At 41.7% G+C, this 25,126-nt stretch overlaps 1 protein-coding gene across 2 annotated transcripts in view; it reads left to right on the top strand.

Moving 5' to 3' along the window:
* Myof (myoferlin) overlaps positions 1-25,126 on the top strand; it is a 147,892-nt gene that overhangs the window by 18,833 nt on the left and 103,933 nt on the right. For both annotated transcript variants that reach the window (XM_026397342.2, XM_026397341.2), the window contains exons 2-4: positions 1,020-1,075; positions 3,320-3,411; positions 22,479-22,587. In XM_026397342.2, the coding sequence (XP_026253127.1) occupies positions 1,020-1,075; positions 3,320-3,411; positions 22,479-22,587 (257 nt within the window). The remainder of the gene's footprint in view (positions 1-1,019; positions 1,076-3,319; positions 3,412-22,478; positions 22,588-25,126) is intronic.

Raw genomic sequence — 25,126 nt, 5'->3', positions numbered from 1 at the left:
AAAGCAATGTGACATTCAGATGAACAAAACCAACTGCCTCCTATACCCCACAGTGGCAGAGGGGAAGCAATGGCCCAAGCATGGTTCAAAGTGTCACCACTGATGTGACACTGCCTGGGTTCAAATCCTACCCTTGCCCCTGACTGATAGGTGATTTTGAATATGGTATTTTAACTTCTCAGTGTCCTTAGCTGTGAAAGGGGAGTGACAATAGTAATATATACCATTTTAAGAAAAGAGAATAATACTTATAATAATAATAATAATAATAATACTAGCATTTGTCATGCAGAGATTAGCTTTTATTTTGGTAAATCTTTTAGAGACAGGCTCCCAGGGCTCCCAAGAGAAGCCCTTGCTCTTTGGACTTTGCTCCAAGGAAACTTGAAGCACTGGCTACATTTACTTATTTACTTCTCTAGGTAGGGTCAGGAGTAAAATGATCCCCAAATCCATCATGCTGGTCCTAGATAGTGCTCCTCTTCTAATTCCCTTGATTTCAGGCCTGTGGGAGGGAGTCCTATCTCATCTTTAAGCTGTGTTGAGGTTTTTGTAACTCTGGAAGTCAGGATGGGCTTCAGGGCTGAGATTCCAGGTTTTGGTCAGGCACCCTTGCCCCACTGAGCTCAGACACATTTTGTAACTCTGAAACTCAGTCTCCTCATCTATTCAGTGGTGGTACCAGCATCTCAAAGGTCATCTCTGTTGGCTTCTTTCTGCAGCAGGCAGGAGGTGCAGAGGCCCCAGGAGACCTGCTTGAGGGAGGAGCAGAACATCACAGCACTCCATGATTTTGAATCCCTTGAAGACCAGGGGATATGAAAGATGTTTTAAGCCAAAAAAAAAAATGTCATTTCATTGGGAAGGCAGATAGATATCAAGTGGTCCCCATCGTAGGCAGATGAATGAGGAAATGTAGGCACATATTAAGCTTTCGGCTAATGTTCTTTGAAGGAATGAATGAATTTTACATGTTCTTTATTTCTCATTGATTGAATCTGTAATTTTTTAATTTGCAGATGAGAAAAAGAAAACAAAGAAAGTCGATAATGAACTCAACCCTGTCTGGAATGAGGTGACTTTGTGATTTTTTTTTTTTCAACTTTGCTTTAATGGATAAGCTACTTCTTTGGATCAGAAGCTAACTCTTCCCTTTGGAAAGAGAATTTCCACCCTATCACTCCAGCTCCCCTTCTTTCCCCAAGACAGTAGCACACTTCAAAGAGGTTGGCCCACCAATGACTGTCTCCTGCATGGGGTGGTGTGGTGAGCTAAGCCTGGACTGGGAATCAGGAGGGAGGAGGCCTCTCCTGGCTCAGCCGGGAACTTGCTGTGTGAATATGGTCCACTTCTGTGGCAAGGGGGAGGACTAAATCATCTCCAGAATCTCAGAAAAATAGCTCATAATTAAAAACATATCTGCGTGTGATTAATCAAGAGCATATCACATGATACTTTTTGTGTATCTAGCTGAGTAAATAAAGTTGATTTTTTTATATTGGAAAGAGTGATGTATAGTTAATATAGAAATTTTGAAAACTTCAGGTGAACATTATAAAATTAACTTTGATCCCACCCTCTAGAAGCAAGTAGGTAACATCTGTGTGTATCAATAAGTGTTTTTGAGTAAATACAGTTAATGAAATATGACTTCTGAAATACAAACTATCACATACAAGTTCCTATCCTACTTTTTCTTGCTATTGTATCCCAAGCATATGCTTATATCATTCAATTCAAAAGCATTTTTAATGATTAGGTAATATTCTATTGAAGGGATATAATATAACTTATTTGTCTATTCCCCACCCCTCTGTTGACTTTATATCTATTTTCTAAATGGTTCTGTGTTTAGTATTTTCATAGATATGTGAAATGTTGTATTTTTCCTATTGAGTAGGATTTTCCTACTCTGACTAATTTTTCAAAAGTTGATCATCAGCACCATTGTTTATTTCAAAAGCTGGGGCCAACCTCCCTGCACAAGATCAGTAATAAATGTCTTTGTTGGTTTCACTGAGTCACCAGGCTATAAAAACTTCCCCTCCACCCACTCTGGATCCCTTCTTCCCCCGACTAGTCTCACTATCTCTCCAAGACTAGGGGAGCATGCTATCACAGAATGAGATAAAGATGAAAGCTTCTCACTGCCTATCTGGAAAGCCCTGCTTGCCTCAGGCATGTTGCAAGGGAAGTCCACATCTCTGTGATTTCACAGGAACCCAGAGCAGCCAAGTGGACCCCCAGGGGCCACAAGAATAAGAGACCTGCCTGGTCGGTGGGTCACTGTGAATCCCTAGCACTTGACACAGAGCTCCAAGAATAGAACAAAGACAAAATATGTTTATTCTGTGTGTTTTTATTGCTTCAGGTTTTGAATCATCCTGACATGTCTATTTTTGAGCTCAATCCACATGACCAGTGGCAGAGAGATGGGTTGTCATGTGAACTGGCATGTCTTCTACAGACTTCTTCCATCTCATTCCATTTTGCTTTCAGCATGGTTTTTGGTTTTGTTCTTTTGCTCATATTGCAAGTTTACTTATCAAGTAAACTTTCCAACGACATTTTATAACTGAAACCAAACCCAAATGAAATGCCAACCTCAAGCCCATGGGGACTGGTGTATGTGTTCTCATGTTAAGTTCAACACAAGTTTTCCTTCCATTCCAAACCCACTACAAAGAACCTCAAACCATTATTTGATTTATTTAATGTGTTTATTACCTAGCCAATCAGAGGCATCAATGGTGCTCTCCTGATTTTCTTTGCACTTTTATTAGAAAGCAATCCATTGCATTTAAAACAGGAAACTTGGAAAGGTCTTGACTACAGCATTGACCACAGTAGAACTTCAAATAAGGGTCTGATGAATTTTAGAAAATGCTTTCTTAGATTATTCCTCTTCCTTGTGTGATAATGATATAATTAAGACCAGCAAATCACTTTAAAATAAGCTTTGAAGAAAGTATTTTCACAGATAATATTCCATCTTATTCTTGAAACAGCTGTGGTAGGTGTTAAGTCCAGTTCTGACCATGAGTCAGGGTTTCAGTGACCTGTCTGAAGCCACAGAACCGAGGACATGGGAAAGTTGGAGCCACCTGCAGGTTCTCTGAGTGGAAGGCTGGTTTGAGTCTCATACCCCTCAGTGGCCTCCAGGCATAGAATTTAATAGTTTCTACCTAATTATAGAATTGAGTAATTTGAGACACTGTTGTGGATGAAAATATTGTCCCAACAGGCAATACTGTGCATTTTATTATGTTCTTTGATGCTCTCAACAGCCTTTTTATTTTCATAACTTTTATGTGAACAGATTTTGGAGTTTGACCTGAGGGGTATACCATTGGACTTTTCATCTTCCCTTGGGATCGTTGTGAAAGATTTTGAGACAATTGGACAAAATAAGTAAGTTACTTTCAACAGCTTTTTTCATTCTACATATCATCTCAATATTGTTCATTTTGTTGACAATCACACTTGATAATATTTTCAGTGTAACAGTGCTTTAATTCCATGTTCCTACGCCCTTAGGAGCCAATATCAGATATGACTAATCAATCACAGCACTTTTTTTCCAATGACTGAAGTATGTCAAAGAGTCTGCAAACACCATGAGTCTATCCTGCAACTTCTTTGTTAACTGTACATAGTTGCTTCTCATTTTGGGTTGTTTATCTGAGCTGTGGCTATATTGGACACAACACCAATTCTTCCTTCTTCTGATGATGTGTCGCCTATATACATCATTATACTGTATCTTTCAGATTCATATGGGAGTTATCATGGTAGTGCCCAAGGTGACATCAAGGATTGTCTTCTGGGTAAATTTGGGTGGGGAAGTTCCAACACTGGTCCCCATGAGACAGAATGACCTTATTAAATTCAAACCAGTCCTGGAGCTGTACTTTGGTCATGTAGACTTAGAACCTAGACTTATTACCAGTTCAAACTAACCAAGTTCCCAGGAAACTAATACTTATAACCAGAATACCTACTTGTTGGTTTGTAATGGGAATCAATTGCCTGATGGGTGGGTGTGGCTACCCTCTGATTCATGAATTTTTTTTCAAGCCATTCTACATAATAAGCTAGATTACTCTGTATCCTTGATTGTAAGTATCATGGTTCATAAGATGTGCTATTAAATTAATAACAGGTTTGGGAAGAGAAAAAAGGATGAATATTTAATACCTACATCAATTGTAAGAAGCATTTCAGGTTTTTATAATTAGTGCATTTAAAAATGCATGTCTTATGGGCTGGAGTAGTGGCTAGGTGGTAGAGCACTTGCCTGGCATGTGTGAGGCCCTGAATTCAATCCTCAGCACTGCATATAAATAAATAATATTCATTGACAATTGAAAATATTAAAAAAAATATGCATGTCTTAGTTCAGGCACATTTGGTACAATCAGAAGGCTGTATTGAGAGCAATAAAGTAGGATGAGTTAGTTGAGTTAGAGTGACCATATGCTCTAATTTGTTTGGGACAGTCCTGGTTACTGTCACAGCTCAAGGATTAATAATGTCCCTTTTGCTGTCAACAGTAGCTTGGTTTGGACAGGAAATCAGGTGGTCACCCCAATCACTGGGGTCTTCCACTTAAGGGTGTCAGACTCAGCCTGGTCAGACATCTGCTCCCTAGAAAGTACACTTATAGAAACTGTCATGTTTGTCTTTGATGTGATCCTTTCTTCTGTGTTCAGTTGCCGGCCAATGCCTTTTGTGGCTGATTTGTTTTTTTTTTTTTTCTTAAACTATACATTCTGGGAAGTTCTTGTCCCATCAGTCTTACAACGAAAACTACTCTAGTTTTTTAAGGTTATATTGCACATCTCAGCTTTGAACCATTATGTGATTTTTTTTTTAAATCTCCCACCCCAAATCCCAGAAGACAGTTTTATTTCCCATATTTCAAAGTTCTGGGGAAGTGGGCACTAGAGCCTCACAGTAACCTCTAATTGTTACTGATAATAGTCTTTTCTCTTCTTTGCTTTCCTCTTTCTGAGAATGGAACCACTGTCAATATTCTAGGCCAGCCCTCTCCAATAGAATATAGGACAGAGTGTACATGCAACTCAAAATTTTCTAGTAGCCACACTGGCAAAAATAAAATGAAAACAGGTGAAATTAATAATAATTTTTGTTTGTTTGTTTGTTTTGGTAGTTTTAGGGACTCACCCATGCTAAGTCACTGAACTACATACAACCCCAGCCCCTAATATTTTTAACTCAGTATATCAAAAATATTATCATTTTTTGATGAGACTCAAAGATGCCAAAGATCATATACTGTAGGATTCTACTTATATAAAATGTCTAAAAAAGGCAATTTAGAGAGTCAGTGAGCTGATTAGTGATGGCCTGTGTGGAAATAAGCAATGACTGGAAATGGACAGAAGAGAACTTTATTTTGGTGGTGAAAATGTTCTTGCATCAGTTTTGGGGAAGAGTTGCATAATTGTGTAAATTTACTAAAAATCATTGAATTGTACACGTGGAACCGATGAAATTTATGGTAAATAAAGTACTTCTTGGTATATCCATTTAAAAAATATTATCATTTCTACATGTATCCATATTTTTAAAATCATCCAAAATATTTTACATGCTTTCTTTTCCTTATTAAGTCTTTGAAATCTAGAATGTGTTTTACACTTATAGCACGTCCAATTTGGACAAACCATTCTTCAAGTTCTGCATAGACACGTGTTTGGAGGCCACCATATTGGACTGGTTCCCTACCACTGGGCTCAAAACTCAGACCTCTCTGGATCCTCTCCCTTTTGCTTCTTGTCCAATATGTTTCCAAATCTTATGCTTCCTTCCTTTTTGTGATCTATGCCATGTGTTTTTATCCCTGCCCATCACTGGCAGTCTGGTTCAGACCTCCACCATTTTGTGCCATGGCTATTTAGCACGGGAGCAGAGCCTACTGGTCTGCCTCCCAGCTCCTATCTGTCTTCAGCTAAGTCCTTGCTTTCCTGTAAGTTACACATTTGAGGGAAAGACAGAAACAAATAACATAAATATGTACCTAGTCAGGTATACTGTGAAGTGCTATGAGCTTAGGAGGAAGCTGTTATATCCTATAAAGAAGAATAAAGCAGGGCAAAAGATTAGAGAGTGTTGAGGTTGGGAATCAAGGGGGATGCAATTTTATATGAAGTGGTGACAAGGTTAAGCAGAGACCTAAATTGAAGGAATGAGCTGTGTAGCTCTCTGGGGGAAAATAATATTCCAGGCCACGAGAATGGCAAGTACAAAGGCCCGGAGGCAGGAGAATATTTGAGAAACTTGAAGAGTCCAGTGAAGTTGAAACAATGAGCACAAAGGGGTGGAGTTGGGGGAGGATATGAAGTCAGCAAAGCTATGACACCCATGGCTTTGTGAGCCCAGCATGGGCTTTGGATTTCATTCTCAATGGAATGGAAAGTGGGACTCCATTAAAAGGTTGTGAGTATGGTCTGACTTACATTTGTAAAGGGTCATTCAGGCCTTGGTATAGAGACTGGATTTTATAGGAACCAGTTAGGGAAGAGGGGAAATAATACTGGGAGCCCGTTAGGAATTTATTTTACACCACATGGAAACAGTGGGGCGCTGGGATGATGGCAGCAATGGGGAGAGGACAAACCCCAGCTGGGCTCACCCTGGCACCCTTTCAGGTGCTGTGTGCGTTTCTGGAGAAAGAGCTGATGTGCAGTTGCTCTGAACCTGGACATTTTCTTTTTCATTCTGAACAAGAGCAAAAAACACTATCGGTTCTATTGTAAGAGGGTCCTTCTAAAGTTCAGGACTGTGCATCCTGGAGAGACACCACCATGTCTGCTGAGCACAGAAACCAAATGAGCATGTGGTCACCAGGGTGTTACGATGACGGAGTAATTTTTAGGTGTCACAGAAAAAGGTAAATTCTAGGCAAAATATAAAGTAGATTTCTGTCACTCTTTCAAACTTTCCCTCCCCATCCCCTCTTCCTCCCACTGATTTTTCCTGGGCACCCAGTGTCCTTATTTTCCAGGGCTTCCTTGGGGACACCTGCTCAGCCTGCTCTCTGAGCCATGCCCAGCACTCTCTGCCAATTGCCTTTCCCAGAAAAACTCACTTGTCCTGTGGCCCAGCCTTCAAGGTCCTGTTTTAAGGTGCTGAGAAGTCAACCTGAGGGAAGGTGTAATGGTTGCTAATAGTTAGCTGTGCGATTTTTTTTCCCACAAACACTGGCTTTTGGACTGAAGCCAGTCGCTTACCTGGAGAGGTAAACAAACAGGACTTGTAGGCGACTGTGGCAGGGTCGCTGGGGTAGGTGTTTTTTGCTAAGAGATTTATTCTCTGTTCTGTAAATTTCACTGCATAGTGAAAGCCTGGCCCCAAGTCAGCTCTGTGACGAACAGAGCGTGATGGCACTATCACTCTGTCACCTCTGTCCTTATTGTACCAAACAGCATGCCCCCATCATCAGAGGGGTATCATGCCCTTTGGCTTTGTTTCCACCAACTGAACACTACATAGACCTTGGCCAAATTACCTGTGCATTTTAGAAAAAAAAAAAACCTCTAGGAATAAGATATATGTTTGTCTGAAATATTTGTGTAGTTTGGCCCTTTGGCTCCAGATTGTCTTCTGGGCTTTTCTGCTAAAGATTTGGCCTTGAGGCCTCTGCCAACTGTCCAATATGGGAATGCTTCTGCCACCTGAAAGCCTGGGGTGGGGTGAAGCATTTTTCTTCCAGCTTAAGCAATGTCCTGCTTGCTGATTAGCCTGTTGCCATGGAGACTGGCTGCTGCAAACACTTTTCTCACTTGGCATCTGTTTGCCTGTCAGTGAACAGGGCCAGCTGCCTGGGTTGGCCTGTGCACCATGGCTACACCTTGGACAGATTGGTCCCGGGTGGTCCCTGCAACTCACAGCCCTGGTGCGGTGGCACTGCCCCTTCTCAGGTGCCAGGAGACAAGTGGGTTGTTCAGTGCCACTGCTGCTGTCTCTCACTTTACAGTTATCCAATCAGCTTTGCAAACTGAAGAAGGGTGACAGAAGAGTCGGAGGAGCTTCTTGATCACATGATAAACAAAAATGATATTTTTAGCTATAATGACAGAGTGCAAGAATTTTCCCAGTGACTGAAGAATGAGAGTCCCCTTAGCAGACAAGGCTGTCACTTAGGACTAACCTATTAACTCAACTTCACACACACCCTCTGGCACAGGTCTGTTTTTCCTCAGAGAGGGTTAGTAACCTGCTCAAGATCATACAGTAGCACATGTGTCAGTCAGGTAGCTCAGGTACAAGCCCGTGCTCTTGACTTATGTTATACCGGAAGCCTCTGAGCACCAATAGGAACCAAAATGTATATTGAATGGTCAATGATCTCTTTGCTGAAATAGAAGTAGTTTTTCTTTCTAATTTTGAAAAGAAAAAAAAAGCTATTAATATCAGAGTATAGGTTCCTCTCCAGGTTAAAATCTGCAAAATTTTTGTTGTGTTGAATAGGAAGTCACATATGCTCATATTCTACATTGGACATGATTTGTTGAGAGTTTATCTCTCATCTCATTTAATTTCACAATAACCTTGAGAAGTGGAGAGGAGACTTGAGGCTCAGAGGATTGAGGCGGGGTCTCTGATTCCTTGGCACCCTGGCTTTGCTGCAATCCACTTGAGCTCCTCAAGAAGAACCACCTTCAGGAGGCTGGACATGTAGGAGTGAAGTGAATGTACAAGTTTGTATGTGTTTGCACACACATGTGTGTGAATGCATGCACATGTGTGCCTGTGCAGGGGAAGAAAAGAGGCACCGAGCAGGGCTTCTGCATGTGGTGTTCTTTCCCTCACGCTGCAGTAGATATAAAATCTTCTCACTGGGCCTTAGCATCTCTGATCACCCAGCCCAGAACAGCCCCTCCTGGCTGCTATCCCTCTCATGCCCTATTTTATTTCTTCAGAACCCATCTTTCTTCGAAGTTCTAATGAGCATAGGAATGATGTAGGGAGTCTCAGTGGGTAGTTGGATGTTAAGGCTGGGGCTGGGGCTGAGACAAGTATTCAGAGTATGGGCTGGGGATGTGGCTCAAGCGGTAGCTCGCTCGCCTGGCATGCGTGTGGCCTGGATTGGATCCTCAGCACCACATACAAAACAAAGATGTTGTGTCCGCCAATAACTATAAAATAAATATTAAAATTCTCTCTCTCTCTCTCTCTCTCTCTCTCTCTCTCTCTCTCTCCCTCTCCCTCTCCACTCTTTCAAAAAAAAAAAAAGTATTCAGAGTATGTGTTGGTCTGCACATCTGTATCCAGCTCAATGTTGGATGTGCAACGTTCTTATCTAGTTACTTCATCTGTTCCTGCTTTGCTGGACAGTAAGCTCCACACCCATGTTGCTCAATGCTGTACCACCAGTCTTGAGCAAGGGCCTGGCATATGGAAGGCTCTTGGTAAATGTTTGTTAAATGAATGAATGAATGAATGCTCTATGATACCACTACATGAATGAAACTTAACATTTAAAAATCACTCCATGGAGAAAATCTTTACCACATGCATCTCAGGATACAGCATTAATCTCCAAGATATATAAAGGACTCAAAAAACTTAATACCAAAAAAACCAAATAACCCAATCAATAAATGGGCTAAGGAACTAAACAGACACTTCACAGAAAAAGAAATACAATCAATCAACAAATATATGAAAAAATGTTCAACATCTCTAGCAATTAGAGAAATGCAAATCAAAACTATTCTAAGATTTCATCTCACTCCAGTCAGAATGGCAATTATCAAGAATACAAGATACAATAAATGTTGGCAAGGATGTAGGGGAAAAGGCACACTCATACATTTCTGGTGGGATTGCAAAGTGGCGCAACCACTCTAGAAAGCAGTATGGAGATTCCTCAGAAAACATGGAATGAAAGCACCATTTGACTCAGCTATCCTGCTCCTAGTCATATACCCAAAGGACTTAAAATCAGCATACTATAGTGATGCAGCCACATCAATGTTTATAGCAGCTCAACTCACAATAGCTAAACTATGGAACCATAGTGCCCTTCAACACATGAATGGATAAAGAAAATGTGGTATATATACACAATGGAATATTATTCAGCCTTACAGAAGAATGAAATTATGGCATTTGCAGGTAAATGGATGGAGCTGGAGAATATCTTGCTAAGCAAAATAAGCCAATCCCAAAAAACCAAAGGCTGAATGTTTTCTCTGATGCACATGCTAATTCACAATGCGGGGTGAGTGCTAGGGAAGAATAGAGGAACTTTTTCTTTCTTTTTTTTTTTTTTTTTTTTTGAGAAAAAGAAAAAAAAAAAGGTTTATTGCTTTGCTAGCAAAAGAGAAACACCGGGGACTCCTGTCCCAGAGGCTAAGATGACTGTCCCCATCAGGAGAGAGGGTGGGATGTCTAAAGGAACTCTTCAAGGGCTAACATTCCAGGTGTGCTCAGGTAGGGGATCTCTGGGCACCCTGATGGCCTGTTAGGATTCACTTGTTAATTTGGGAGTTACTCACTTCCCAGATCCTAAGCAGGCATCTCCTTCCTGTACTGAGTGTGTTCAAGGGCAATTAACTAGGGGAAGAAAAGATACACTGTCTCCCTAATCTTGTTAGGGAGGAGAGGGGAGAAGAGAGAGAGAAAAAAACATTTTTTAAAAAGATAAACTTTTGAGCAATGAGGGCTATATTCAGAAGGTGAGGGGACAACTGTTACATTTTCCCACTGTCAATTCTACCTTCCATTTCTATGGAAAAGTGGGTGACCAAGACATCTCCAAGCTATTTTCTGCAGAGAGGGCAAGTTGGGGGAAAGTGACCTGAAGTCCTTGTTTTCTGTCAGGTGGGGCATGGACAGTTAAGGGTATTTACCATCACAGCAATCCAAAGGCCCATTGTGGCAGTTGGCAGGTGACTGGACCAGGATACCTGGGTCAAGGTTTATGCTACAATAAACAAGACAGCAAAGCATTACTTTTTTGGTAAACAATTTAAAATGAAAACCATTAGTATTTCAGCCAGTCTCTGAAATTCAGGACAAGAGTTCTTTGTGATAGATAAATATTAGGCACTCTCATAATTACCCCTCCTTTATAGACTCCAGCTTTACTTACTTTGGTAGGGCTGACACAAGTGTCCATCTTAAGTTACATTAAAAAGCAACAACAACATTGTCTTTCCTTTCAAAGGTCCATGTAGGACTGTGCTCAGGTTATATTCTCCTACCAGGGGTTTAAGACCAAGTTGTTCAAAACTGACTTTGTTCCTATCTACTCTTAAGAGTCAGCTGAGATTCTAGAGGTACTTTGAATTAGGCAGAGGGGAGTGAAGGGAGGGAGGGGGTATGGGGATAGGAATGATGGTAGAATGAATCGGACATTATTGCTCTATGTGAGTATATATATGACTACATGACCAGAATGATTCTATATCATATACAACCAGAAGAAAGAAAAGTTATATTCTGTTTATGTATGATGTGTCAAAATGTATTCTACTGTCATGTAAAACTAATTATTACAAATTGAAAAAAAAAAGTAAATTCTAACAAGGAAAAAAAAAATCACCCTATGGCTGTCACATTAGAACTGTTTCTGGGGGCTGGGGTTGTGGCTCAGAGGTAGAGTACTCACCTAGCATGCGTAAGGCACTGGGTTTGATCCTCAGCACCACATAAAAATAAAATAAAGGTATTGTGTCCACCTGCAACTAAAAAATAAACATTGAAAAAAAAAAAGAGCCATTTCTGAGGAATCTGCCCCCCTTAGCTCTCGGAAACAGTTCTGATTCCAGCTTGGGTTTAAACAGCAAGCAAATGCCTCTCATAAAGCTCCTGTCCCTTGGTAGAGAGAAGTGAAACATCACCGAGCTCCCAGGAAGGTGGAAGAGCATGGTGGCATGGTGGATTCTGGAGTCAGACAGAGGCTGTTTAGAGACCCAGCTCTACCATCCTGTGTGAGTGACCTGGCGCAAGTTACTTCACCTCCCCAGGCCTCAGAATTCTCAGTCACTAAGATGACAAAATGGGGATAAGATTTGCCCACCCACTGACATGACTTAAAAACTAGACCAAATGCAGTCATCTCCCAATGTCAGATGTGACTAGCAGAGACAGTGCTTCCTGAAGCCAATGAGGAGAGCCTTATGAGTGACTCTGAATGCCTAGCGAGACTGGTTCCTGAGCCACAGTGTGAGGAGAGGGCCCTGATTGTCTTCCAGAACTGGAGAGAGACGGGGGTGGGGGGACCTAGAGATGCCCAGGTGGCTCAAGGACCAAGAGGAGAGGGCTACCCAGAGAGAGGGGGACAGAGGGACAGAGACATCCAGAGAGACACAAAGCAACAGAGAGAGAGAGACAGAGCTCCCCAGAGATTGGCAGAGAGTTCCCCTTGACTCTTCAGCTGAGAGCTGATCAGTGAGGAAACTATTGATACAGGGGAAAGAGCCACCTGCCAAGAGGCATAGTCCTCGGGACTCGCACAGGACTGGAAATAGTTTCTGTTCTTACCACCCAGAGTGGAAAAACCTTGTCATTCATGGAGAATGATTTTATCTCAGTAATGTGGAGGGAAAAAATCCCTGAAATGGCACAGAAGATAACATTAGTAGGCGTGGGAGAGTGAAGAGGCTGTGTATTACATTCCACATATTCAAGTGCTTGAGCATGAGACGAGGAAGATATAAGAAAGTTCCAAATTGAACTGATGGAGATGAAAATTATAATGTCTGAGATAAAATAACCATAATTAGCTCTCTAAGAGTTTGCATTTCTAGTATTCCTTCCCACCACATGTTTGTGCTTGTGCATGCAAAACCATCATCCCAGGCACACACACACACACACACGCGCAGAGAAGTCAACAACAACATCTGAATCTAAGACAGTGTGCATGACATCTGGTATATTGTATGTAAGAGAGAGATAACACAAACCTTAATAATATATCTACAAGGAAAATTATCTAAGTTCTGCATAAAAGGTGTGGGCAAGGGTCCACCTGTTGATCTTGAGATTAGGTGGCATGTTGGTTCTGCTACTTACTGGCTGGGTGAGTCTTGGCAAGTTTTTTCATCTTTATAATGGGGACTATAATACTTCCTCAATAAAAGCTAGACGGAAGAGCCCATCTGATATAATTAAGGAAACATTTCAATTTCCTGATGAAAACATAATAGCAAATGTTTTTGTGGGTTTACTAAGTACGAGCGATTATGCTAAAACTATTCTACACATAACCACATTTAATCTTTATGACAACACTCAGACAGTCGTATCCCCAACTTATAGATGAGAAAAACGTGGCTAAGAGAGGTTTGTCAAATGGGACAAGGCCACTCAGCTCTATAAGGGAGAGATCAAGGAATTAATGTATATTCAAATCATCATACACAGAGCCCAAACCCTCCAGGTAAAATCCTTCTCCATGAATGACAAGGTTTTTCCACTCTGGGTGGTGAGAACATAAACTATGTTCTCCTTTCGTGTGTGTGTGTGTGTGTGTGTGTGTGTGTGTGTGTGTGTGTGTATGTGTTAAGGTTGAAGACTAGAGTACCAGAATGTGAGAGGACAGCATAATAAACACACAGAGACATATGTAGCAATTAGGGAGCTATAAAATAGAAAGTGAAAAAGTGAAAGATTAGATTGTGAAATATGGTAACTCCTTGGGTCAAGGTTTTTCTTTCTTTTCCTCCTTCTTCTTCTTCTTCTTCTTCTTCTTCTTCTTCTTCTTCTTCTTCTTCTTCTTCTTCTTCTTCTTCTTCTTCTTCTAATTATAGAAAACACAGAGTGGTTGAGAATGAAATTAGCTTGCTGGGGTGAAGTGTGGTACTACTTGTAAATTTCCATTTGCTGGTATGCCACAGATCTTGTCTTCCAACTTTTATTGCTATTATTCCTTCTAGTTCTGAGACTCATTCCTGACCTGGCCATGAGTCCACGTGACAGTGGGGTTTATTTAGGTGTCCCCTTCCTCTGCGGGGTGTGGTGAGGAGGCAGACAGCCGCGGCTGCTTTTCTGACTGGAGTAGCTCTCGGGCTGTGTACAAATCTGAATCAGAAGCAGATGTTACTGTGCGGCAGAATTCTCACTTCTTCTGATTTCTTTTTCATTCCATATTTGTAGCAGAGCAACAAAACTATGAAAAGATCATGGCTGGTTAGGGCTGGCTATCTCTGGAGGCTGGAGAGGTTGTCCTGCAGTACCTGGGGAGCCCAATTAAGTAGCTGAGGTTCTGGGGCATCTGTTATACTCGCGTGAGTGATGGGGACCACATACCCAGAAAAAGATGCCCAGGGAAAGAGAAAGGAATTTCATAATGACAGACCTGTAATTCTCTTTGCATTGAGGAAGCTTTGTTTTGACAGTTATGGGGGATTGAACCTAGGGGCACTTAACTATTGAGTCACATCTCTTGCCCTTTTTATTGATTTATTTTTATTTTAAGACAGGGTCTCCCTAAGCTGCTTAGGGCCTCCCTAAGGCTGGCTTTGAATTTCCCACCTTCCTGCCTCAGCCTCCTGAGTCCCTGGGATTACAGGCATGTGCCATCACACCCAGCTACATAAGTTTTCTTGTTTTATTTTTTGTAGTACTGACTGAACCCAGGGCCTTTCACATGCTAGGCAAGTGCTCTATCACTGAGCTATATATCTGTAGCCTCTAGGACAGAAAGCTTTTATAACTTGCAAGGTCATTGGACATCTTCAACGATGTACCAATTCATTTATTCATTCTATAAATATTTACTAATGCCTTTTCTGGCTCATGAATGACTTTGAGAACTCATTGGGGGAGCCCTGTGTCTTTCATGGAACTAACATCGATTTGGCATAACTACACATCTAATAATATCAGATGGTGATAAGTGGTAGAAAGAAAATAAAGTAGAGTACAAAGAAAGAAAATGACAGGGTAAGGTGAATGTATGCTATTAGATAGTTTTTTTAATTGTTTTTAGTTGTAGATGGACACAATATCTTTATTTTATCACTTATTTCTATGTGGTGCTGAGGATCAAACCCAGTGCTTTACACATATGCAAGGCAAGTGCTCCACCACTGAGCTACAACCTAGCTTCTTGGTTGGGTTGTATATTATATAAGGATGATTCTTCTATAATGAAACATTTTATGAGACCTATGACTTGAAAAACTTTATTCAGATTCCAATAAATTGGATTTCATGAATTTTCAGCTGCTGCTGAAATTTTTGCCTCTGTCTAACTCTGAGGGAAATAAAAGTTACCTCCCAGACAGATTTGTGGTACCCGTGACCCATGCGTAGGGCGGGGGCTGTCTGTTATGGGTAAGAGAAAGGGCTGGTCCTAAGAACTTGACACAGTGCTTGTACAGAAATAGATGTGGGCGGTTACAAAGGATTCTTGTGTGTTCATTCATACTCGCCCGCCCCCTGTGTGATGAGCCCCCCGCCCCTGTGATTGGTGCTGGGCCTGGGTTCAGATCCACTTTCCCTGCAAGTACTGGCCTGAGCCACATCTTTCTATGCTTTTTAAAAATGGCTTTTCTAGAATGATGTTGGAAGAAATAATAAAAGGTGGGTGTTAAACACTTGCCATATCATCCTTTTAACCCTTATATTGGTGCCATCAAGTAGAAGCTGTCACTATCACCATTTGCAGACAAGGAAACGGTGGTGGCTCAGTCAAGTTAACAGGTCCACAGCCCACAGAGCACAAGGACGAGCTGGAGCTGGTCAGGTCTGCCTACCTCCACACCCAGAATCACTATGCTGTGCTGCCCCCTTACCTCAGAAGGCTCAGGGGCATGAATGGATCAATAAATGCTCCAATGAAGGAAAAGCTATGACTGTGATTGTGATGGTTGAGGGAGCTGGACTGACCCCTCCGAGTGGGCAAGCGTGGATTGAGAACACTGAGCCTGACTGAGCAGGGGAATTGGCCAGATGGAAATAGCAAAATTAGCAGGGCATAGTCCTTTTATTTACAAAATACTGAACCAGGTGTGGTGGCGCTCTCTGGTAATCCCAGCCACTCAGGAGGCTGAGGCAGGAGCATGGTAAACTCTTGGCCAGCCTCAGCAGCTTAGTGAGACCCTGTCTCAAAATAAAAAGTAAAAAGGGCTAGGGTTGTAACTTGGTGGTAAAAGCACCCCTGGATTCAATAGTGATACTGAGTGTCTTTAAGCTCCCAGGCATTAGGCTGGTCAGTCTGCTCCTTGCAGCCACCAGCTAACGGACACCCACCTGGATACCTTGCTGACTGGGAGCTATTTGGTGAGGAGACCTGTGCTCCCACTCAGCTCTTTCCCCTTGTTAAAGAAATGCGACTTGTAGCAGCAGAGGCAGGGAAAAGGAGAGCCGCTACTGCCATGCAGCCATGACCTATGGGCTGGGTCAGTGCTTTTACAACCAGGAAATGGAGTTTGTTGAAAGTATAGAGGAGACTTGTGCACAGCCAGGTTTGGGAACACGTTTGAGGACCAGTGCTCCTCTATTCTCTAAACACCATGCTTGCTTTTTTTCTTTTTTTTTTAAATCTTTTTAAATTTTTAGTTTACATGGACACAATATCTTTATTTTGTTTATTTTTATGTGGTGCTGAGGATCGAACCCAGTGCCTCACGTGTGCAAGGCAAGCGCTCTGCCACTGAGCCACAACCCCAGCCCCCATGCTTGCTTTTGAACAACGGGAAAGAATCCTCCAAGTTCTCTGACAATTCTGGTATGGAGGGAAGAGGGCAAGCCCAGGGAAGGGCTTCTCATTGGAGAACTGTGCATAGAAAGCCAGTCACTGAACGGAACAAACTGCAGTATACAAAACTCCATCAACACCTACTCAGCAGGCCTGCAACCCAATGAGAATCGCACTATCACGTTGGATGTTTTCAGAACTCAGTATGCCCCCCTGTCCCCCTGATCCTGTTTTGCCAGTTGCTTTCTCTACCCGCACCCCTGCACTCACCCTCCTCCTTCCTCAGGCTCCCATTGAAGGTTACTGGTCTAGCTCATTGTTTCTCAGACTTCCTGGGTATAAGAATTATCTACGGAAAAAGTCTGACTCAGGGTCTTGGGAATCTACAAACACCCAGGTGATGTTGATGCAGGGAGCTCCAGGGGAGACACATTCTGAGAAACAGCTCAGGAGATAATCCAGAGACTGACAAGGTTGGGATGGGGGACTGGGAGGTAAGCGGATGGCAGGCATAGGCAGATGCTCTTAGATGGGATTTGGCCTTGACAAGGGATTCTTGCAGCGTTCTCTGCTGCCCTGGCTCTGTTAGAGAAAAAGTTATTCAGTGACACTCGTTAAAGCATAGTAAGGAAAATCAGGACCATTGCCACAGTCAGAGAGAGAGAGAGAGAGAGAGAGAGAGAGAGAGAGAGAGAGAGAGAGAGAGGAGAGACAGAGACTGGGCTCCACTCCACAGACATCATGGACAAGGAGCAGGGTAGGAAACAGGGGATAGAAAAGTTCTAAGAGGAAATATCAGGGATAAGGGGGATTCTGGCTAAACCAACCTAACAGGATTCTTGCTGAAGGCAGGCCTGGGTGATCAGATGTCATGTGGGAGATGGTGGAAGATGAGGAATCTGATCAGATATGGAGTTGCTAAACTGACTTAGCAGGGTTGTTTTTTTTGTTTTGTTTTGTTTTTTTTACTGAAATGGCACTTTATAAGAAAGTACACAAGAGAAGGTTCCAGAGGCTGACTGCAGTCTGGCCAAGCAAAGAATGTGCCCCTGCCTTTCCTACTAGTTTAGTTCACAATAAGGGGTGTGCTTGGCTCTCCTACCTATTGGCTTGGGACACTGGCTCAGGGTGGGGATAAGTATAGGGAAGGGAGTTGGAGGCCTAGCCTTGGAGCCTCAGGGCCCTACAGGCCTGGGCAAAATGACAAGGCCCACCCTGTCAAGAGCCCAGTGCTTCAAAGGATGGGAGGTCAGTGTCTTCAGTTTCTCCACAAGGGACCTGGGGGCAGCTTGGGAACTTTTTTTGTCCAAGTTCAGCTTCCCAGAGGACAGCAAGATGACACTCTGCTACAGTCCCCAGAGGCAGAAACAGCACAATGTGTGGTTTATTTCCCAGCCTCCAATGTATTTTTCCTTTTCTTTGTGAAGGAATTTCCAGTAAACCCTCCTGCAGTAATTAATCCATGTGGGCTGAGTCCCGGCTGCAGAGAAGTCTTGGTCTATGAGAGCTCCCCTGCTTAACAACCAGCCAGAGGAGGCCTGACTCACCACAGAGGCATGTGGCTCTCCATGTTTGTGCCAGTGCTAACGGGAGAACATTCTCCATTCCTCTCTCTCTTTTTTTAAACAAACTACACTTTGTCTATTTTAAGATCAACAAAATATTTAAGGAGGTTCTTAACCAGCACTTGCACAACTCCGTTGACTGGTTTACCATTAAACTCTTTTATTCTCCCAATCCCAACATCTAAGTTAGGATTGTCAAGTCGTTGCTCCCATTGCTCGGGATTAGTTCCATGCCACATAGAAACCCAACTCCACATCATATGACATTTATGGACGGAAAGGAAAAGGAGCATGACTGGGTTTTTCTTCGTTTTAAAATACATGTGCAACTTATTAATTCCACAAGTAAAGCAGGGGAGCTGAAGAGCCTTTCACTGCAGTTTCCTGTTGAGCCCTGATCTGCCTGTTTTGGTGGGAGACTGATTTTTTCCATGAAATACAAGGCAATTTCCCCACTACTGTCGCACCATCATTTTGGCCTATTCATAGCAGTAGTAATATGAAATAAAGAAGGTTCCGGGTTCAGTGTCACCTCCTTTTAAGGAAATTGGCTGTGGTCAGACTGAGCTGTTCCAGTCCTCCGTGGAGGAGGCCAAGTCATCATTCCCAGTTTTTCAAAATAATCTGTATCCAGGCAACACAGCAAATAGCCCAGCCAGGCCTGCCTGGGAGTTCCTGCAGGGCTGGGGCTTGCCCATAGGGAATGGCTCCTTTGATTTACAGTTAAAGTTCTTAGAAGTTGTAACTGTTGTCATTTTATCTCAACCAGCCTAGCTGTGACAATGTCTCTGGGATTGTAGTTTTTTAAAGCTTCCATCCAAACACATCATCTTTACTTCAGGGAGAAAAAAAATGTAATTTATTTTACATGTTGCCCACCAACAAAAGCATCAGAATTTTATGATGAAAACCACAGCTTTTTAGAATGGGACCGAAGGTTTCTAAAAGAAGGAATTGAGGTTAAACTTTATAATTGGCTTCTTTTTTACTTTACCCCATTCCTGGTCAGTGATCTGTTGCTACTGTCTTATGGGAAAGCAAAAGCAGAACATACTGGTTGAGTCAGATTGAAGGTTATGAAACCATTCAGGATCATAAATGATCAGCAGAAAGGCTCTGTGTTCTAGGTAAGCTTGTTCTCTCTGGTTAACCACAAGCTCCACCATTCCCTATTGTCTTACATAACGCTGAGTATGTTCCACATTTCTATTATTGGCCTAACCTTATCCCCTGACACCCTATGTGAATTAGTTTTGGTCTACAGCTTTACAGGCCAATATTCTTGAAGGCAGAAACCCTTCTTATCATTTTGGGTTGCCAAACACATTTTAGGAGGATCCCCTTCCCGTAAATTAGACAGGAAGAACTTCAAGATAAAGAACTTTTAGAGCTGAAAATTATTTACTTCCACCCACCAGTCTGCCAATAATGAAGTGGGCTTAAAGGGATGAGTCACTTAGGCAGGCCTCAGAGAAAACTGGAACTCAGAAAGTTAGAGCTAAAGCAGGAATTGTTCTTGACCTGGGGTAATTTTATCCTCTAGGGAACAACTAGCAATGTGCTAGTTGTTGGTCACAGCTGGGTAGGGGCGCTATGGGCTTCTAGTGGGTAGAGGCCAGGGGTGCTGCTGAACACCTGCAAAGCACAGGACAGCTCCTCACTGCAAAAAAAATAAATAAATAAAATTTTTAAAAAATCAATGGGTTCAAAATGTCAGCAGTGCCAAGGTTGAAAATGCTAGACCAGAGGCTGGGGAAATAGCTCAATGGTAAAGCACCTGCCTAGCATGCGTGAGGCCCTGAGTTCAATCCCCATCGCCACATTCAAAATAAACAACAACAATAAAAAATAGTATTAAAAAAAAAAAAACAAAAAGAGCCATTCATAAAAAAAAAATAATAATAATAAGCTGGTTGAATCCCAGGCCAGGCCTCTTTTCTTTCAGCATGCTCGTGGTTTGTGCTAAGATTTATTTACTGCTGATTTAGAGAGTTAGGTCATTTTGAGTTTAGCAAAAGCAAATCAGTACATGTTCAACTGTGCAATGTCATTATCTTGATCAGAGTTAGGCTATGAATCATGCAAATGAGAGGAATAAAGTCATGTTTGTTTCCGTGTCTTTCAAGGCGAGCATCTCGTCGAGACATTTGACAACAGCCAGATGACTTTTTAAAACATATACTTTTCACACTTCCTTCTTCTTTAAAACTAAATTAGCCAACCCCACGGCTCTATTTTATTTTATTTTATTTTTGTGGCGCTGGCAATTCAACTCAGGGCCTCATTCCTGCTAGGCAAGTGTTCCACCGCTGAGCTATGTTCTCAAAGCTGACTGTTCTATTCTAACACCATAGAGATATTCTGAAAGCATAGACAGCAATTCTAGCTCTCTGTGGGGCCAAGGGAGAGATATTATGGCTCTCACCTTGTGTTGGAGGAACACTTTGTGGAGTAGCCAAGGAGAAAAAATACTCTAAACAATATACCGAATGAATAGACTCATCTAAAAAATACTCTAAAATCGCCATCAATTCTCAAAATTGCCTGGCAGATTTAATTTCTGTGTTGACTTGAAAAGAATGAATAATTCACTTTTATTTCTCCAGAGACAATTTTTTTCTTTTCTGTTGCTAACCACAGACTGGGCTTATCAGATGAGAATCTGTCACAGTTGTTGAGCACCGTGTGTAGTTCTCTGTATGAGAACATGCCCTCTTCCAAGAAACCATAACCACTGGGTAAATGGAGTAGAACAGCTCTGTAGCAATTTCCTGGTTTGTGCAATAAAATAAATCTCTTCAGAGAAAGTGAGATCACTGAATATTGTGGAGTCACTGATGTATGTGATTGGGTGACAGACCCCAGTTCTACAACCTAGACCTTCTTTTGAGGTCTGAGTTGGAGAGAAGAAAATGGATATATATTTGTCACTTCAAAAATTAGGTGCCCATGTTGATATCAACTTTCACTTCCTGATTTTTAAAGAAACTGTTACAAATTTTAAGATAAGTTACTTCTCCACAAAATGAAACTTTCCTGATGATTAGTTTTGCCCCAAAGCCTAAAAGTTACATAAAAATACTCAAATATAATTCCCTCACCCTGGATTTTTTTTTTAATATGGAGAATCTCTTCTATCACTTTAAGGGCTCAATGTTCATTTTCTATTTTAATGCTAAAAGTTTCCTGTTCTATCTCATTTGCTATGTATTAGTGTAAGTGGTTGCAAAGGTAGCAAGGTCTAAGTAACATGAAGACATTCTTACTATTCCTTTTTCCTTTCTCAGTGTCCACACTGAGATGAAAGCATACCCCTGGGCTCCCTGGCCTTTCTGACTGCCTTCCACAAAGTGAACTTCTTCAACTCTCCTACTTTGATTCCCGTTTCAGGTTACATTCTTTCCATTACATACTATTTTCCATGGTTTTGATTGTATGGTTGACCATCTCTCTGGCGAAGTGTTCTATACATTTTTCAGTCATGTGCCTTACTATAAAAAAGGTTTCAGATATTCTTTAATTATTATTTTTTTCCTTCACCCTGTAAATATCTTTTAAGTACCTACCGTGTCCCAGGTAATTGGGTTAGAGTAGCGGACAAAACAGGAACAATCGGAGCCTCTAGGGAGCTTCACTCCAGGGAGAGGGACACAGTGCGCTTCTGTTGCAATATGTACCATGGAGATAGGTGGGTGAGGAGTAGAGGTTCAACCCAGGCAGATAGAATGGTGCACACATCCGAATTGGACTGCTATTCCAGTATTCATCTACAGTGGGGTAGCAAGTTATCCCCATCAGTAATCCACCAACCTTTTCTCAAAGTAGACATTGGGGTGGGATGGGTGGGGAGAACCATACATTTTCATAGTGGGCAAAATTCTGTGAGTCCTTTTAAATTCCCATTACAGAGGAATACCTTCTTCTTTTACTGAGTTTTGTCCTGCTGTTCTCTCTGGCTCTATTGGTCTTTCCTGCTGGTCCATCTACATTGTTTATGACTATTGGAATTTCATAGGCATTATAGTTAGACTCTTGAGCTGACTATTTGTTATGGAGAAGTGGTGGCAGATATGTCATGTTTACTGCAGAAATATCTTGGCCCACATCTCATTATGAGTTGATTTAAATGGTAACAATGAATAGCAGGGAGCTGGGGAGGGGTCCCATGATCCAATGGATGCCAGCCCCCTACTTACATCACTGCCTGCTTTTTTTTGTTTCCCCTGCAGATTAATCGGCACAGCTACCGTCTCCCTGAAGGACCTCTCTGGAGACCAAAGCAGATCACTGCCCTACAAACTCATTTCCCTGCTAAACGAAAAGGGACAAGACACTGGGGTAAGCATCTCCCTCTTGTTGAGAGGTATCCATGTGAGATGGTTAAGCAAAAGTTCATTCAGAAAAAAGCATGGGTTGACAATTAGCTCACTACAGTAAAAGCAGAAATCTGGTTTTGAGGTAAGCGGGTTCATTCACATACCACCTCAAATGGCCTTGTCCTCTATTTTCAGTCACAGAACTAGCAAACTTGAGATTTGATTATCCATATCAGAATTCTGTAGAGTGAAAGGGACCTCTCTGGGTTTGGCTTTGTGCTTATCCATGTGGACATTAGTATTTGTGTGGCATAGCTCTGTGTATCAGTCACCAAAAGGAGTGTAGTTCGTGTGTATTACCTTGAAATATCATGATCTGTATTATTGTTTGGGTAGCAATAATAAAGTTTGTTTTCTGATCCCAGCCTTTCTAAATAGGTACATATAGTCTGATGTCCAATCAGAATTCAAATATGTTTTTTAAAAATCAGCTTCATGTGGTTTACTAACAAGTGCTCATAGAGCTACCACACTCACCCCATCACCTCTAACTGCTTCATTTCCCAATGAATTTATTTTGCTTGAAAACCTGGGCAAATGGAAAAATGTATACATACCAAGAGAGGGTATTCTCTAAGAATACAGGTTAGGCTTCTCAACATCCACGAGAGTGTCAATTGTGCTGGTCTGGTCTCCGAAATGACCAGTTTTCTATGATTCAATATTCTGATCAGGAAACATAAATTCAAAATGTCATCTGACATCCAACTACCCAAAACCTAGCGGAGAGAAATGATATTGAGGAAAGATGGTTGCCAGTGATCTTCTTGACTTCTTTTCATTTCTTAAAGCGTGGAAGAAAGCACATGTAGAAAAATGGCGGAACTGCTGTGGTTGAATGGAGTAGGGAATGTGAAGGCCTAGAGCTCTGCCTCTGAGATCCCCTAACCCTGCTGGGGTCCTAGAGCACATCTGGGCATCCAAAAGCTAAATGGACCACAGCAGGAAAACAACTGAGCCAGCAGATGAGCTGCCCATGTGATCTTCTGGGTTTTGATTCTTTAGACTAAGTTTAGCAACTGAGCCCCTCCGTGTTCCCTGTATTTGACCTTGGTGCTGTGGCCTTGGTCTTGGTAATAGCATAAGATGCTTCTCTTACAATCCTGCTACTCCCCCCGCCTCCGTCCAGGTTACTGGGGTTGAAACCAGGGCTACATGCATGCACTGAGCTATCTCCCCTACCTTTTGATTTTATTTTGAGACAGGGTCTTGCCAGGCTGGCATCAGACTAGTGAAGCCTCAACCTCCCTAACTACAGGATCACAGGCAGCCCTACACCCAGCTTCTGATGATTCTTTATTAGATATAGGGCTGTGGACATGCATATTTTTAAACTCCAGTATCTCCAAGATCAGTAGTTCTTTTGTTTTGTTTTGTTGGTACCAGAGATTGAACCCAGTGTTGTTTAACCACTGAGCCACATCCTCAGCCTTTTTTAAACTTTTATTTAGAGACAGGGTCTCACTGAGTTGCTTTATGGACTCCATAAGTTGCTGAGGCTGGCTTTGAACTTGCAATCCTCCTGCCTCAGCCTCCAGAACCCCTAACATTACAGGCATGTGCACCCTGTGTGACTCTCTAGATCAGTAGTTCTTTTTTTTTTTTTTTAAGAGAGAGAGAATTTTTCTTTTTTAATATTTATTTTTTAGTTTTTGGCGGACACAACATCTTTGTTTGTATGTGGTGCTGAGGATCGAACCTGGGCCGCACGCATGCCAGGCCAGCGCGCTACCGCTTGAGCCATATCCCCAGCCCTAGATCAGTAGTTCTAAGTCAGTCCATCCGTGATCTCATTCATGAAGGAATATTCACTGATGAGCCGTCCAAGGAAAAAATAAGAGCAATGCAATGTATGTGTACATGCATGTGTGTTTGTGTGACTTTGTGTGTTCATGAACATGCACACATCATCTTTATTTGCAAAGAACTTCCTCTATTCTGAGGTTTGTTTTTCCCTGTTTGGGGATTACAATGCCTTTCTTTTATGAAATGACTGTGATAGTAAATGGTAGTTGTGAGCACATGTTTGGCAAAATAAAAATTAGCAAGCCTGTGCTGATTTCCCCTAACATACTTTTTTTTTTGAAATTTTGTAGGTCCATGAAATATAAAAGTAAATAAATTCTATCCTAAAATAATATCCCATGTGAAAATTTTTTTCTGAGATTTTTATAAGCAGGAATAACTTTATCTCCTGTATGGATCTAATATAGTTCCTTCTTTCTGATAATGAAAGTTACATAAAATGTTGTTTTCCTACTTGCTTAGGATTTGGGGATCATGGTTTAAGTGAGAAGGCTGGCAATTATGTTGAACTTTATAATCTGCATACTTGCTTCCTCTACTCAGACTAGACTTCCCTTTTTTATCCTATTTTATGAATCACGTTGTTATATGCATTTTTATTGGACCCTTAAAATTCTTTACTAGACAAAAATGTGAAAATAAATCTCAGCAATTAATATTCATATAAGTTAACTAGCAACAAACGAATTAGCCAT

The sequence above is a fragment of the Urocitellus parryii genome, chromosome 5 (assembly GCF_045843805.1).
Source record: "Urocitellus parryii isolate mUroPar1 chromosome 5, mUroPar1.hap1, whole genome shotgun sequence".
NCBI lineage: Eukaryota > Metazoa > Chordata > Mammalia > Rodentia > Sciuridae > Urocitellus > Urocitellus parryii.
Note: the sequence above shows the minus strand (reverse complement) of the source record. Positions and strands in the feature narration are given on the sequence as shown.